Raw genomic sequence first — 13,350 nt, 5'->3', positions numbered from 1 at the left:
CATTCCCGCCACCCAAGAGAAGTGCGCTGGGCCCCCTGTGTCACTAAGAGGCCCGAGGTGGGTGCCAGGGTAGAGCTGTCTGCACAGAGACCCCCTTATGGCAGGGCTGGTCTCTTCCTTGAGGGCCTGGGGCCGGGGCATGTTACCTAATGCTTTAGCCCGCCTGTTGGGTGAGTGCTGACGTGCCATGAATCTGTGACGCACGCAGCCCTGCGGCCTGTGAATCAGCTACCCTGAGCCGTCAGGCCGTTGGGGCAACGTCTCCAGGCAAAGGCTGCCTGGACTCTCGGCTCCCCGCACGGCCCTGTGTGGCCAGGCACCCTGTCCTCAGCCCGTGTGTCCTCCTCTCCTGAAGCCCAGGCTCCCCTCTGTTCTCTCGAGGTCCTGTCCCCCGCCTTGTGGCTGCTCTCCTGTAGCAGCCCCAGCCCCTCCCCCTTCCTGCCATCACCCCGGCTCCCTAGCCCACAGCACCTGAGCACCCCAGACCTGCTGGATCAGTCCTGGGGTGGCCTGCCCTGCAACCAAGCATCCTGGGAGAGTTACCGGGGACCTCGGTCTGTGCTCTCCAGTACTACCCCACCTCCACCCTGCTGCTCTGCAGATGGCTGGGTCCCAGCAGGCTGGCCATCCCTGCAAAGCTCTCTACCTTCAGGACCTCGGCCACTGACGTCTCCCAGGCACCTGACCCCGCCCTTCCTCCGGGCTGAACCCCCAAGCCTCCTGATCTCTTAGCAGCCCCCTAGGTTGCATTTCCACACCCTCATTAACTTTGGGAACCCCAGGCCCCACCACGACCCTGACCCTCCACCCACTCAGCCTCTGGCTGCCTCCCCTGCCGCCATCGCCAGGGGGCGACAGTGGTTGAGAGTGTCCCCTACCCGTGTCCACCTCACAGCTGACCCCTTCACAGGGCAGCTGTCCTGATGGCTCTGGCGAGGCACCTGACACCCCCATGAGCCCCCCCAGGAGCCCCGCTCCCCTTCCGTCCTGGGATCCTTACTGTCCACGGGAGGCTGGACTCCCCTCTCCGCCCCTCACTCACCTCCTCCCCTTTACTCCTTGTCCTGGGGAGAGCTGGCCCTCCACCTGTGTGCCCCCATCACAGCGCTGCTTGGTGCCCCCCGCTGCCCGACGGAGGGTGGGGCCCAGAGCCCCCCACGCACTGTCTGCATGACCAGCTCAATGCCTCCGAGAGGTGTCCCCGGCATGCAGCCACCCCTGCCAGCTCACCCCTCAGCTGTGCGTGAAGCTCCACAGAAAGCATCAACGGGGACTTCCCCGGTGGTGCAGTGGTTAAGAATCCGCGCTCCCAATGCAGGGGGGCCCGGGTTCGATTCCTGGTCAGGGAACTAGATCCCACATACGTGCCGCAACTAAGAGTTCGCCTGCCACAACTAAGGAGCCCAGCTGCTGGCAACTAAGGAGCCCACGTGCCGCAACTAAGGAGCCCACATGCTGCAACGAAGACCAGACGCAACCAAATAAATAAATAAGTAAATGAATATTTAGAGAGTCGTCGAAAATCATCACCCCACCTCAAAATCTCCCCTGCCCAGCACCCTCTCTTTCTCCCTGGGCTTCTGCACCTGGGCTTGTTTGTCTGTGACTCAGAGGGTTTCCCCCAGGGCACCAACGAGATGCTCCTCCACACTGCTCCCCCCCACCCCCCGAAGCCCTCTCCTCCTCTCCCTCCACGCCACACCCCTCCTGCCCCCTCCCCTCTCTTGCTCTTTCCTGCTGTGACTGGTGCACCCGCCCCACTTGCCCCTGAGATTGCACGGAACTTCCCCAAGTGTCGGAAACACACCTTAGTCCCAGAGACCCCTCTAACCACCTGGGCCAGGCTTGGGAAGGACTGAGCGGCCTGGGCTGCAGAACAGTTAGAGTGAGATTCCAGGACAGTGTGAGGTTAGAGTCATAGCAGATTTTAAAGGGAAAAAAAAAAAAAAAATCAGTCCTTTATTAATAATTACTGAATCTTGCCACAGTTTATAAATCATAGGGGGAAACAGAGCAGATTAGTCCATACATAATTCAATGCTCCATTTTAAAGGCACGGTAGAAGAAATTTAAAATTGAATCGGCCATAAGTTATGCTTGATCTGTATTGGTGGAATTCTCCATTTTGTTACTTTTTTTTTTTCAGAAGCTATTAGATAACTCAAAGCATCAATATTCTTAGATCTCACCCATCATTTATCAAGTAGCTGTAACATTTAGCTAAGGAAAATATGCCCAACCAGAAAGGCTCTGTGTCTCACAAATCACTGGGATGGTTCAGGGGGAAAGGAAGAGCTTGCCACCTAGCACGCTGACCAAAACCGCGCCCAGCCCGGCGGCTGGGAACGTCCTTCTGCACGCTAACCCAGCTCTCAGCGTGGAGCGCTGCAGGCCCAGAGCCGAGGGCCACCCTGCAGTGGTGCAGCAGGAGGAAGAGGATTTGCAACGAGGCATCTTTACTTCCTGTGAGAGGCTTGAGCTGCTTCTTGCAGCATCAGTGTCCTCTGACATCAGGTCTGAGACCCTGTGCTGGGTCTTTCTCCCAGCCCCTGGGCTGGTCAAGATCTCCACTGCCAGCAACTCCTGGCTGTGCTCACTCAGCCCAACCATCCTGGGCTCCCGGTACCACCCTGGTCCTTCCCACATTCTGGTCACAAGGACTGAAAGTGGATGGACTTGGGAGAGGGTCAGGAGGCTGAGACGGAAGACGGGGGCCCCTGAGGAAAAGGGGGCGCCCCAGAGGAGTGTCACTAGCCAGGGGGCAAGTCCCCGTTCTGGTTGGGCATAGGGAACCTCTATTCCCAGCCTGGGGAGGTTGGCGAGTACTTACTGGTTTGAAGCATACTTACTGGTCTGTAAAATATTAGGAGAGCCATGGGAGGGAGGAGCTGTGAGTGCAAATTACCATCATTATTACGACTCCCAGGAAAGAGGAAGGCCTACAGCCCTAGCCCTAGCCCCGCCTTCCGCCGGGAACAGCCCGCGTTTTAAGAGCTACACTGGAAAACCGAGCATCTCCTCTGGCCTCAGGTTCATTACCTGTGTAGTCCTCTTCGTCCTCGGGAACCTCGGCCTGGGATGGTGACAGGGCGGCCTTGGGTGGCTCTGGCTCTGGGGCCGAGAGCTCCAGCATCCGGGAGCGAGACTGATGGGCGCTGAAGGCGGTATAGGGGTGCTGGGCCGTGCCGTACAGGATGAGGCTCCACTCTTTCAATTTCCCTGGAAGGCACCGGACCCAGACTCACCCGAGGGTCAAGAGCCTCCTTCGGGAAGCCCTTGATGCGCTCTGGCCGGGGGCCTCCGTCACCCACAGAAGTGCCTGGCCCTGCCCGGCTCAGGTCCCCGAGCCCTCCCCCGACAGCAGGGCTCTGAGCCCAGCATCTTCCCCTCTCGTCACCTGGGGACCAGGAACCCACCTCCTGCCCAGGCCACAGTCTCCGTCCCTGGGTCTCGGCACAGCCTCCCTCCATTGGCCCCCACCCTCATGATGGGCAGCAGCCCCCTCTCCATCTTGGAACATCCAGTGGGTGGATCTGGGGCGGGGCCTGGCACTCAGCCGTGTCCCACTGTCCCCAAATGTGGTAACTGGGTTACACTGAGGAGTCCTGCTTTTTGGATGCTCCACCCTGGGTCTCGGGCTCCCTCCATCCCAGTTAGTCCAGGGCAGGTGGGCAAGTTTGGCGGGTGGCACACACCCAAATGTCCGCCGAGGCCGGGCATGGGGAGGACCTCCTCAGAAACAGGAGGATGCCTGGCACCCACGCTGGTCTGGGTGTGGGGGGAGGACAGAGGCTCACGGGAGAGCAGCCGGCTGCGCCCGGGGATGGGGCAGGGGCAGCAGGGGGCAGCAGGCGCCCCCCCCAACCACCGCCTCCACCAGGGAGCGAGGCCCATGCCGCTCAGTGTCCTCAGGTGAGAACAGAAGGGGAAACCTGGCCTGCAATGTCCAGGCGGGATCCCTGATGTAATAAAGCACACAAGGGCCAGGTTGGACGTGACCATGGGCCATGGGCCGGCTTCCCTTCTCACCACGGTGTGCCCAGCATTTGGGACTGTGTGACCATGTCGGGGAGGTCACTGCTGTCACTGTCACTCAGGCGAGGGGCCGAAGGCCAGTGTGACCTGCCAGAGAACACGCGGCTTGTGCTAATGGGCACCCCAGCCCCTCAGGGTTTATTGAGAAGAAGATCAACCCAACACGAATCGATTCTGTCCCACGGTGGGGCACAGAGCAGCACTGTTTCCTTTTAACCATCATCCTGGCCAACTAAGGCCCCAGGTCCTAAAAGCCTGCAGCCTCCGAAGCCCCCAAGTCAGGCCCTGCACTGCTCTGGCCTGGCCAGGATTGAAGGATGTGGGTCCTTCGATTTAAAAGAACCGTCCTGAGCTGACTGTCTCCCAGGACATGGTCTCCAAAGGGCCGGGCTCTTTCCGTGGCCATTTCCCTAACGCAGTGAGCGACGCTTACACGAGAAGTATTGATACTTCACACGGGTGCCGGTGCAGCAAACACAGGGCCTGTCTGTGAACGATCATCCGTTCTCAACTCCCGGGGATCAAATTAAAGCTACATTTCAAAACCACAAAGGCTCTGGACATTTGAACTGCTGAGTGATGAACTGTCATTAAGGGGGAGAATAATAACTACAGGGCAGGGAACAAGGGTTCCGTGAGCTATAATTTGAATCGAGATTTATTTCAATCCTATATGATGTCTCCAAAAACACCCACCAAAGGCCTCATCACTAAAATTAGATTCTTATTTTCGGATAGAGTTTTGGTAGGACAAACAAGAGAAGAGGGGCTGATCCAAGCTTGGGATCGGCACACACCCTGTGTGAGGGGGGAGAACAGAATGAATTCCAAGAAACCAGGGAGCAGATCCTACGAGTTCTCATCACGAGGAAAAAACCCAGTTTTTTTCCTCTTTCCTTGTGTGTGTCTATAAGAGATGATGGATATTAATGAAACTTATTGGGGCAATCATTTCCCAATGTGTGTAAGTCATTATGCTGTATGCCTTACACTTATCAGTGCTACATGTCAATTATATCTCAATAAAGCTGAAAAGAAAAAAAAAAATCCAAGAAACCAGCAGTAGGAGCTGTCTTGCGGGAGGGGCCCAGGAGGGGAGACTGGGGTTCAGGAATGGAAGAGAGACTTCATTTTTATTGTTTTCTCTTCCAGATTGTTTGATTAAAAAAAAAAAAAACCGTGGCATATATTATATTACCTTTCACATACATCAATTTTAAAAATTAAGTTTAATTTAAAAATCTAGAAACAAATTGGTTATATGGTCAAGGAAAAAAAAAACACGAAAAAACTGTGGTACTCAGGGCTTTTGAGTTACATTTCCAAATAATCAACAAATGTGAATGGCTCAAAATCTACAAGTATAAAAGGGAACACAGTGGAAGTCCCCCTTCCAGCTGCTTCCCCATCTCTCTCCACCATCTCTCTCCATGGCAACCGGTTCCCTGTTTCTTGAGCACCCTTCCGGTGGTGTTTTATTCTTATCCAAGCAAATACGAGCACATATTCTGCCCCGTCCCCTTTATCAACACACCTGGGAGCACCTTCTGCACTTTGCTTTTTCCATTAAAATGCATCTTGGTCATCTTTCCATCGCTGCATCAGAGAGGTATCACGTCACTTACTTAACAATCCCCTCTTGACAGGCATTTAACTTGTTTCCAAATGTTTGCAATTACAAACAGTGCCATAACTGTGGTCACACGAGGAGGTACCTGTTGAGGTTGGCAGAGCAAGGAGCCTGGAGCTGCACAGTCTGGGTTTGAATCCTGGCTCTGCCACCTACTAGCTGTGTGGCCTTGGGCAAAGTACTTAATCTCTCTGTTCTTCAGTTTCCTCATCTGTAAAGTGGGGATAATAATCATAATATCTACCTCATAGAGTAGCTTGGGGGATTAAATGACTTTAATGATGGTAAGAGATTTAGAACAGTGACTGTCATATGGGAGCTGTTGCACAGAGTTTGTTAAATAAAATCTAAGGAGCATATCATTTCACATGTGTGTAAGTGTATCTGTAGTCTACATTGTTAAAAGTAGAATGGTGCGGGGGGAGGGGCAGGGATCAAAAAGGATGTGAATTTGTCATTTTGACAGACATTGCCAAACTGCCCTCCACGGAGTCTGGTCACATCACACCCCTGCCAGGAATATACCAACATACCTGCTTCCTCACAGCCTTGGACGGACAATCTGACAATTCAGAGAAGTTCACTTTACATTTCTCTTATTGACACAAGAAGCTGAGCATCTTTTCAGATGATTAAGAGCTTGACATCTTTCTGATTTGATAAAATTGGAAGCAATTTATAAATTCAGAAATTTGCCAAAAATATTTGCCGGGGACAAGTGATGAAACTTCTAAGATGCATTAAAAGTGCACTTTTGCCACGTTTGTACCAAAGATTTACAAGTGGACCAAGAAGATGGTTGCTCACACTTGGTTTAAATTTCTGTTCCTTCTCTCCGTCCGCAAGAGATATTCACTAGAGCCTCTGAGGGCCCAGGTGCCGTGCTGGTGACTTAGGAGCACAGAAGAAAGAGCGGCAGGGAGACGGCAGGAGGAGGGAAGGAGACCTCCCCTGTCCTAGAAGGTTCTGTGCGGACAACTTGACCTGAGGGTAAGGTTTAGACAGTGGTGATTCTAGAGACATTTTCCTCCTTTTTTTTTGTACTTAAAGGTGAACATGCTCTTTTTACTTCTACCAAGAGAGTCTCTGGTTTTTTTGCCTTCGTTAAGACATGAAAACAAGTATTCCAGTATATGGCATAATTTGAAGTGCAATTCTCTTTTTAAGTTATTTTTTCCTAGTTATAAAAGAGGGATGATTATTAAATACTGAAACAAATAAAGAAGAAAATAAAAATCACCTCTAACTTGTCTGGCATAGTCTCCTCTTGGCTATTTTCTATGCGTGTTTGTTTTTCACATAGTTGAAATCACGCAGGACAGCAATTTCTCTTTCTTCTCTAACTCAGCATCATGTTAATCACATCCAGAAATCATTTCTTCACCCGTTTAATGTCTTCTCCCCTTCATCAGACCAGAGGTGTCATGTGGGCAGGAATGTGCCTTTCTTATGTGGCATACTGGCCTCAGCGTGTGGCAAGTTTCTGGTATGTGTGCTCAACAAATGTTTGCTAAATTAATACACTGATATCTTAAAATATCTGCAAACTATTTCACTGTATGAATATAAGCATTTTCTTAACCAATCTCTCATAATAGGTTATAACAGGACATGTGTTTCAGTTTCCTTTTCATTTTTGGTTTTATACATGAATTTGCAGGAAATATCACTTGCTGCATCTGAACTACTCTCCCCAGGTCGATTCCCCGAAGAGAATACAACATTGTGAAGGCTCTTGACACATAATGTTATGGGGCCCAATAACCCCTTCATGGAGTTTGGCATCTCATGAGGCTTGATTCAGAAACTGCCAGGTGAGAGACCACAGCGCACCTGGGAAGAAGCCCACCTGGTATACAGCCCGCCTCCAACCCGCAGTCCCACCTGGGGCGAGTCAGAAGGATCAGACACCAGTGACTTGACATCACAAGGTAAGGCAGAGACGCACAGGAACATGCAGCTCTGGGCTCTAGGCTTTAGGGTGGTCCTCTCCTCTCGCTGAGTCAACACTTATCCACGACCCCAAGGGTCCAGCCCACGCGAGGACCAGGTCCCACCACGCTCACCAAGCCCAGAGCCCGCCCTTGCTTTGAGGAGATGAGATACCTGGAGGGAAGAACCAAGGAAGAAGCAGAAGAAGAACGATCCAGGGCTACACCAGACCAGAGACCCAGTCCACACTCCACAGAACTGCCTTCCAGAGGTGGCAGGACTTCGGAATGTTGGTCTGCTTTGGACAAAGCGTTTAACAAGAGTGTATTGATTACTAGTCAAGACGTCGGCATGCCTGTTCAAGCTTACCCTTACAAAACCCAACTAGTACCATTCATTCCTTAATTTCCTGGAAGAGGTCTGAAAAGATGCCCAAATCCAAATTCCCTGGCTTTCTCTCCATCAGATTCCTGAGCCCCTAGAAGAAAGAAGAGCAAATCCACCTGCTTAAACACTCAGGGCCAGCACTGCTTGTGAGAGGCAGAGGATAATCCTAGCTAGTACCCCGGAGGCTGCCGATAAATGGCTTTATCATCATTCACCATCTTCAATGCATTTCCCCCTCAATGAACTGAATTTGTAATGAACAAACAGGATTATTCCTATTCAAAGAAAGAACGAGAATTAAGGGAAGACTGAGGTTGAATTTGCCAATAGGGAAGTACCAGCAGTAATGAAGCTTTTCTCTTCCAGCATTCTGAATTAAGCATTAAAAATCCTTGAGAGGGGAATTTACAATTGGAGACAAACCAGCTAGGAGCGGGGGAAAGGTTTTGTTAGATAAGGACTCCGAGCTAATACTTTTGAATTCCTGGGTTTTCTTTGGCCATAAGAGAAGCTATTAACAATAAAGAATTTACTAATTCTACCCGCCCCCCCCCCGCCCCCCGCCACATTTACAACATTCAGGGAGAAATTCTTTAGTTGAAACACAGTAAAGAAAGAGAAGCCTATAATCAAGAAATATGTTTCAGTCTAAATAACACTCCAGGGGAAGCCTTTTCCTTCTGAGGTCCAGGGAACCTGTTTACAAAGTTTAACGCAGAGGTTTGGGTAGAGGGATAAAAAAGGCTCTCCTCCTTCTGTTTATAAAAATATACAAGGATGCTTTAAAGGGTGAATTTTATGCTGTGTGAATTATATTTCAATAAAACCGTTATATGAACTATTATACACTCACAGAAATATCAACCTTTACTCAATGAATTTAACATAGTTATAAATGTGCTTTAAGTCCACATTATGGCAAACAAGAGGTAGGAAGATAGAGAGAATTTAGGAAATGGCCTAGAAAAGAAGAAGGAAGAGTGCGCACATGTATGTGTCCCCTATGGACATGCACACATACACACATGCGTGCACACCTCCAGAGCCGGAAGTAAAGCCAGGCAGATGGGAGAATCTTCCCTATGATCTCGTAGCCATAAAAACCCTTCAAGATGGTATTTTCAGTGCCAGAAGGAGGATCTCAGAATCCCAAGCGCCAGTGTTTCTTTGGGTGAAGTGTGGAAACACACATATCAGGTAAAGAACAATCACTTGTACAGTTTGGCAACACACAAAACTGCACTTTTCTTAATGGCACCTACAGGGTGAGATAGAGAACACTAAAATACCATCTTTCAACATTTTTCAGTTAGTTCAAAGTAATAAATTAACAGTTTGAAAAGACAAAGTCTGCTACACGGGTTATAACAGGACAGCGGTCCTTCCCGCCACCCTCTCCACCTTTCCGCGTCCTGCCCCAGACTCAGCCTCTCGTAAGGCTCCGAGGGGGCCCTTCTAGGGTAAATGCTCACGTGCTCCGTCCAAGCTCCTGAATTCTAGCCATTGTCCAATGCCTCCTTACCCAGGACATCGAGAATCCTTTCTCTTACACTATCCTCCACATGCCCACCCCACTCGCTCTTCATTTTCTGGGAGGTTTCCTCTTCCAACCTATCTCTTGCCTTTCTAATTTTTGCCTCATATTTTAAAATTTCAAGTCATTTATCTGGTCCTCCCAATGTTCCTTTTTAAAATGCAGCATCCTGTTCTTATTTCAGCACTGAAATGCTTTATCTTCCCTGAGGATACCTATGAGATAACAGAAATTATATATTGGTCTTTACCCCCGGTTCCTGGCACAGGGCTCCTAAAACCCTTGTCAATTCCCAAGTGAAAAAAATACTAGGAGCAACTTTTGTTCTAATGAGGTGACTCTGGTGGGCTCCTGGGTGGTTCCTGGATGGGGGCTGGTCACCAGAAAGACCAAGCCAGGATTCGGAGCTTGGACTTTTCAGCCCCACCCCCCATTTCTCTAGAGAGGGGAAAAGGGCTAAAAACGGAGTTTGTAATTGATCGCGCCTACATGAGGAGGCCTCCATAAAATCCCAATAGCATGGGGTTCAGGGAGCTGCTAGGTGGGTGAAGACATCAACCCAGCAGGGTGATGCGTCCCAACTCCACAAGGACAGAGGCTTCTGCACTAGGGACCCTCACAGACCCTGTGTATCTCTTCCTCTGGCTGTTCATCTGTACCCTTTTATCATAGCCTTTAATAAACTGGTAAATGTAAGCAAGTGTTTCCCTGAGTTTTGTGAGCAGCTCTAGCAAATTAACTGAACCCAAGGAGGGGGTCTTTAGATCTACCGGGCAGTCGGTCAAAAGCACAGGTGATAACCCAGGCTTACAACGGGTGTCCGAAGTGTGTGTGTGTATGTGTGTGGGGGACAGTCTTGCAGGACTGAGCCCTTAGCCTGTGGGGCCTGACTCTGTCCCCAGGTAGGCGGTGCCAGAACTGAGTTGCATCGGAGGACACCCAGATGGTGCTGCAGAGAATTGTTTGCTGTGGGGGGAAAACCCCACACATTTGGTGACTAGAAGTACCGGAAGTGAAGAGTTCTGTGTTAACAATAAAGGAGACACACACTATCTTTAAAGTGCTGAAATGAAAAAAAAAAAAAATAGGGCTTCTCTGGTGGCGCAGTGGTCAAGAATCTGCCTGCCAATGCAGGGGACACGGGTTCGAGCCCTGGTCCAGGAAGATCCCACATGCCGTGGAGCGATTAAGGCCGTGCGCCACAACTACTGAGCCTGCGCTCTAGAGCCCGCGAGCCACAAATATTGAGCCCACGTGCCCCAACTACTGAAGCCCACGTGCCCCAACTACTGAAGCCCACGTGCCCCAACTACTGAAGCCAGTGCGCCTAGAGCCTGTGCTCTCCAACAGGAGAAGCCACCGCAATGAGAAGCCCATGTACCACAACAAAGAGTAGCCCTCGCTCACCACAACTTGAGAAAGCCCACACGCAGCAACAAAGACCCAACGCAGCCAAAAATAAATTAATTTTAAAAAATGGGTGGAGTCACAGCACCATCACAATGACTTCCTCTAAGCAGAGTCAAAATCAGTGTGTCAATAAATAAACCTATTTTTAAAAACAAACTGAAAATGGGTTGAAATAAAGATATTTTGGAATAAATCCAAGCAGAGCAAATTCATGGCCAGCAGACCAGCATGATAAGAAATGGTGAAGGAAGTTCTTCAGGCAGAAGGAAAATGGTCACAGATGAAAATCTAGATCTACAGGAAAGTACAGAGTACCAGAAATGGTGACCATGTAGGTAAATATAAGAGTAGCTTTTTTTTTTCTCTTAATTTCTTTAAAAGACAACGACTGTCTTTAAAGCAAAAATATCCCTGCAAGATGGAGTTTGTAATGTGTATAGAAGTAACATATAGCACACAACTACAGCAGAAAGTGGGGAGGAGTATTAACTCCAAGTCTACTGCGACAATCACAAAATAGGCTAAAAATCCTAAAGGAAATAAGATGGAATATTCAAAAATATTTAATCCAAAAAAAGACAGGAAAAGAGGAACTTTTTAAAAATACCGTTGGATTTAGTTTGTTAATATTGAACTTGGGATTTTCCTATTTACGTCCCCAAGTGACACTGGCTGAAAAGTCTCCATTCTCATAGTGGGCTGTTGGGAGTTGGTATCAAGGATACTCAGGCTTCATCAAACTAACTAGGGACTCTTTTTCCCTCTTTTTCTACTCTCTGGAAGAGTCTGTGGAATATTGACATTACATTTCTTCCATTTAAATGTTTAGGAGAATCTGCCAGTGCATCTATCCAGCCCTGGGTTTTCTTTTAAATTATAGAATCAATTTCTTTAATCACACAATTTTAATTTTTGTTTCTTCTTGTGTCAATTTTGCTGTTACATTATTTTTGGTCATTTCACTTAACATTTCATTTTTTTGGTCACAAAGTTGTTTATAATATCTTCTTATAATAACTTTGATGTATACAGGATCTATAATAACATTCTTCTTTTTCATTCATGAAATTATATACAGATGACCCTTGAACAACGCAGGGGTCTGGGGTGCCAACCCCCATGTATAACTTTACAGCCAGCCCTGCATCTGCAGATTCAACCAACCACAGACTGTGTTGGACTGTAGTTCTTATTTACCGAAAAAAAAAAAAAAAAAATCTGCATCTAAGTGGGCCTGCACAGTTCAAACCTGTGCTGTCCAAGGGTCAACTACATTCTCAGGTTTTTCCTTGACCAGTCTTCCCAGAGGTTTATCAATTTTATTAGTGTCTTCAAAGGGCCAACTCAGGGCTTTTGTCAATTCTCTCTACGTACGTTTGTTTTCTACTTCATTGATTTCTGCTAGTTTAAAAATTCCTTTTTCCTGCTGTCTTTGAGTTTATGTTGCTGGTCATTTTCTACCATCAATTTTTTTTTTTTAACATCTTTATTGGAGTATAATTGCTTTACAATATTGTGTTAGTTTCTGCTGTATAACAAAGTGAATCAGCTATACATACACATACATCTCCATATCTCCTCCCTATTGCGTCTCCCTCCCACCCTCCCTATCCCACCCCTCTAGGTGGACACAAAGCACCTACCATCAATCTTTAGCCCTTCTTCTTTTCTAACACATGCAGTTGGGAACATACATTCCTCTCTCATCTCTACTTCACCTGCATTACCTGTTTGGATATGCAGTATTTTTATTATCATCCAGTTCCAAAGATTCCCTATTAAATTATTATCCTTTTTTAAAAATAAATTTATTTATTTAATTTATTTATTTTTGGCTGTGTTGGGTGTTTGTTGCTGCACACGGGCCTTCTGTAGTTTCAGCAGGTGGGGGATACTCTTCATTGTGGCGCGCGGGCTTCTCATTGTGGTCGCTTCTCTTGTTGTGGAGCACAGGCTCTAGGCGCATGGGCTTCAGTAGTTGTGGCACATGGGCTCAGCAGTTGTGGCTCGTGGGCTCTAGAGCGCAGGCTCAGTAGTTGTGGCACATGGGCTTACTTGCTCCGTGGCATGTGGGATCTTCCCAGACCAGGGCTCGAACCTATGGCCCCTGCATTGGCAGGTGGATTCTTAGCCACTGTGCCACCAGGGAAGTCCCTCCCTATTAAATTATGATTATTTTCCTTTGACACATGAGTTGTTTAGAAGTATTTTTTAACTATCAAATGTATGGGCTTTTTCTAGTTATCTTTTAAGTTTTGATTTCTTACCTGTAATCTCAGAGGACAGGGCTTATATACTACCAATCCTTGGAAATACTCTGAAGTTTGCCAAATGGCCTACTACGTGGCCAATTTTCATGAATAATCCACCTGTGATTGAAAGGCGAGTGTATTCTTTGGTTGTTGGGTGTAGGTCCATTGGT

General features: G+C 48.4%; 1 protein-coding gene across 4 annotated transcripts in view; it reads right to left on the bottom strand.

The window, feature by feature from the left end:
* The window catches only part of PCSK6 (proprotein convertase subtilisin/kexin type 6), a 191,320-nt gene that overhangs the window by 19,882 nt on the left and 158,088 nt on the right, over window positions 1-13,350 (bottom strand). For 2 of the 4 annotated variants that reach the window (XM_068559294.1, XM_068559300.1), the window contains exons 14-15: window positions 3,040-3,219; window positions 2,850-2,888 (exon numbers count right to left, since the gene is read on the bottom strand). In XM_068559294.1, coding sequence (XP_068415395.1) covers window positions 2,850-2,888; window positions 3,040-3,219 — 219 coding nt within the window. The remainder of the gene's footprint in view (window positions 1-2,849; window positions 2,889-3,039; window positions 3,220-13,350) is intronic. The other 2 variants (XM_068559315.1, XM_068559309.1) reach the window with 1 other exon arrangement.

The sequence above is a fragment of the Eschrichtius robustus genome, chromosome 1, assembly GCF_028021215.1.
Source record: "Eschrichtius robustus isolate mEscRob2 chromosome 1, mEscRob2.pri, whole genome shotgun sequence".
NCBI lineage: Eukaryota > Metazoa > Chordata > Mammalia > Artiodactyla > Eschrichtiidae > Eschrichtius > Eschrichtius robustus.
This window is presented reverse-complemented; position numbering and strand designations above follow the sequence as displayed.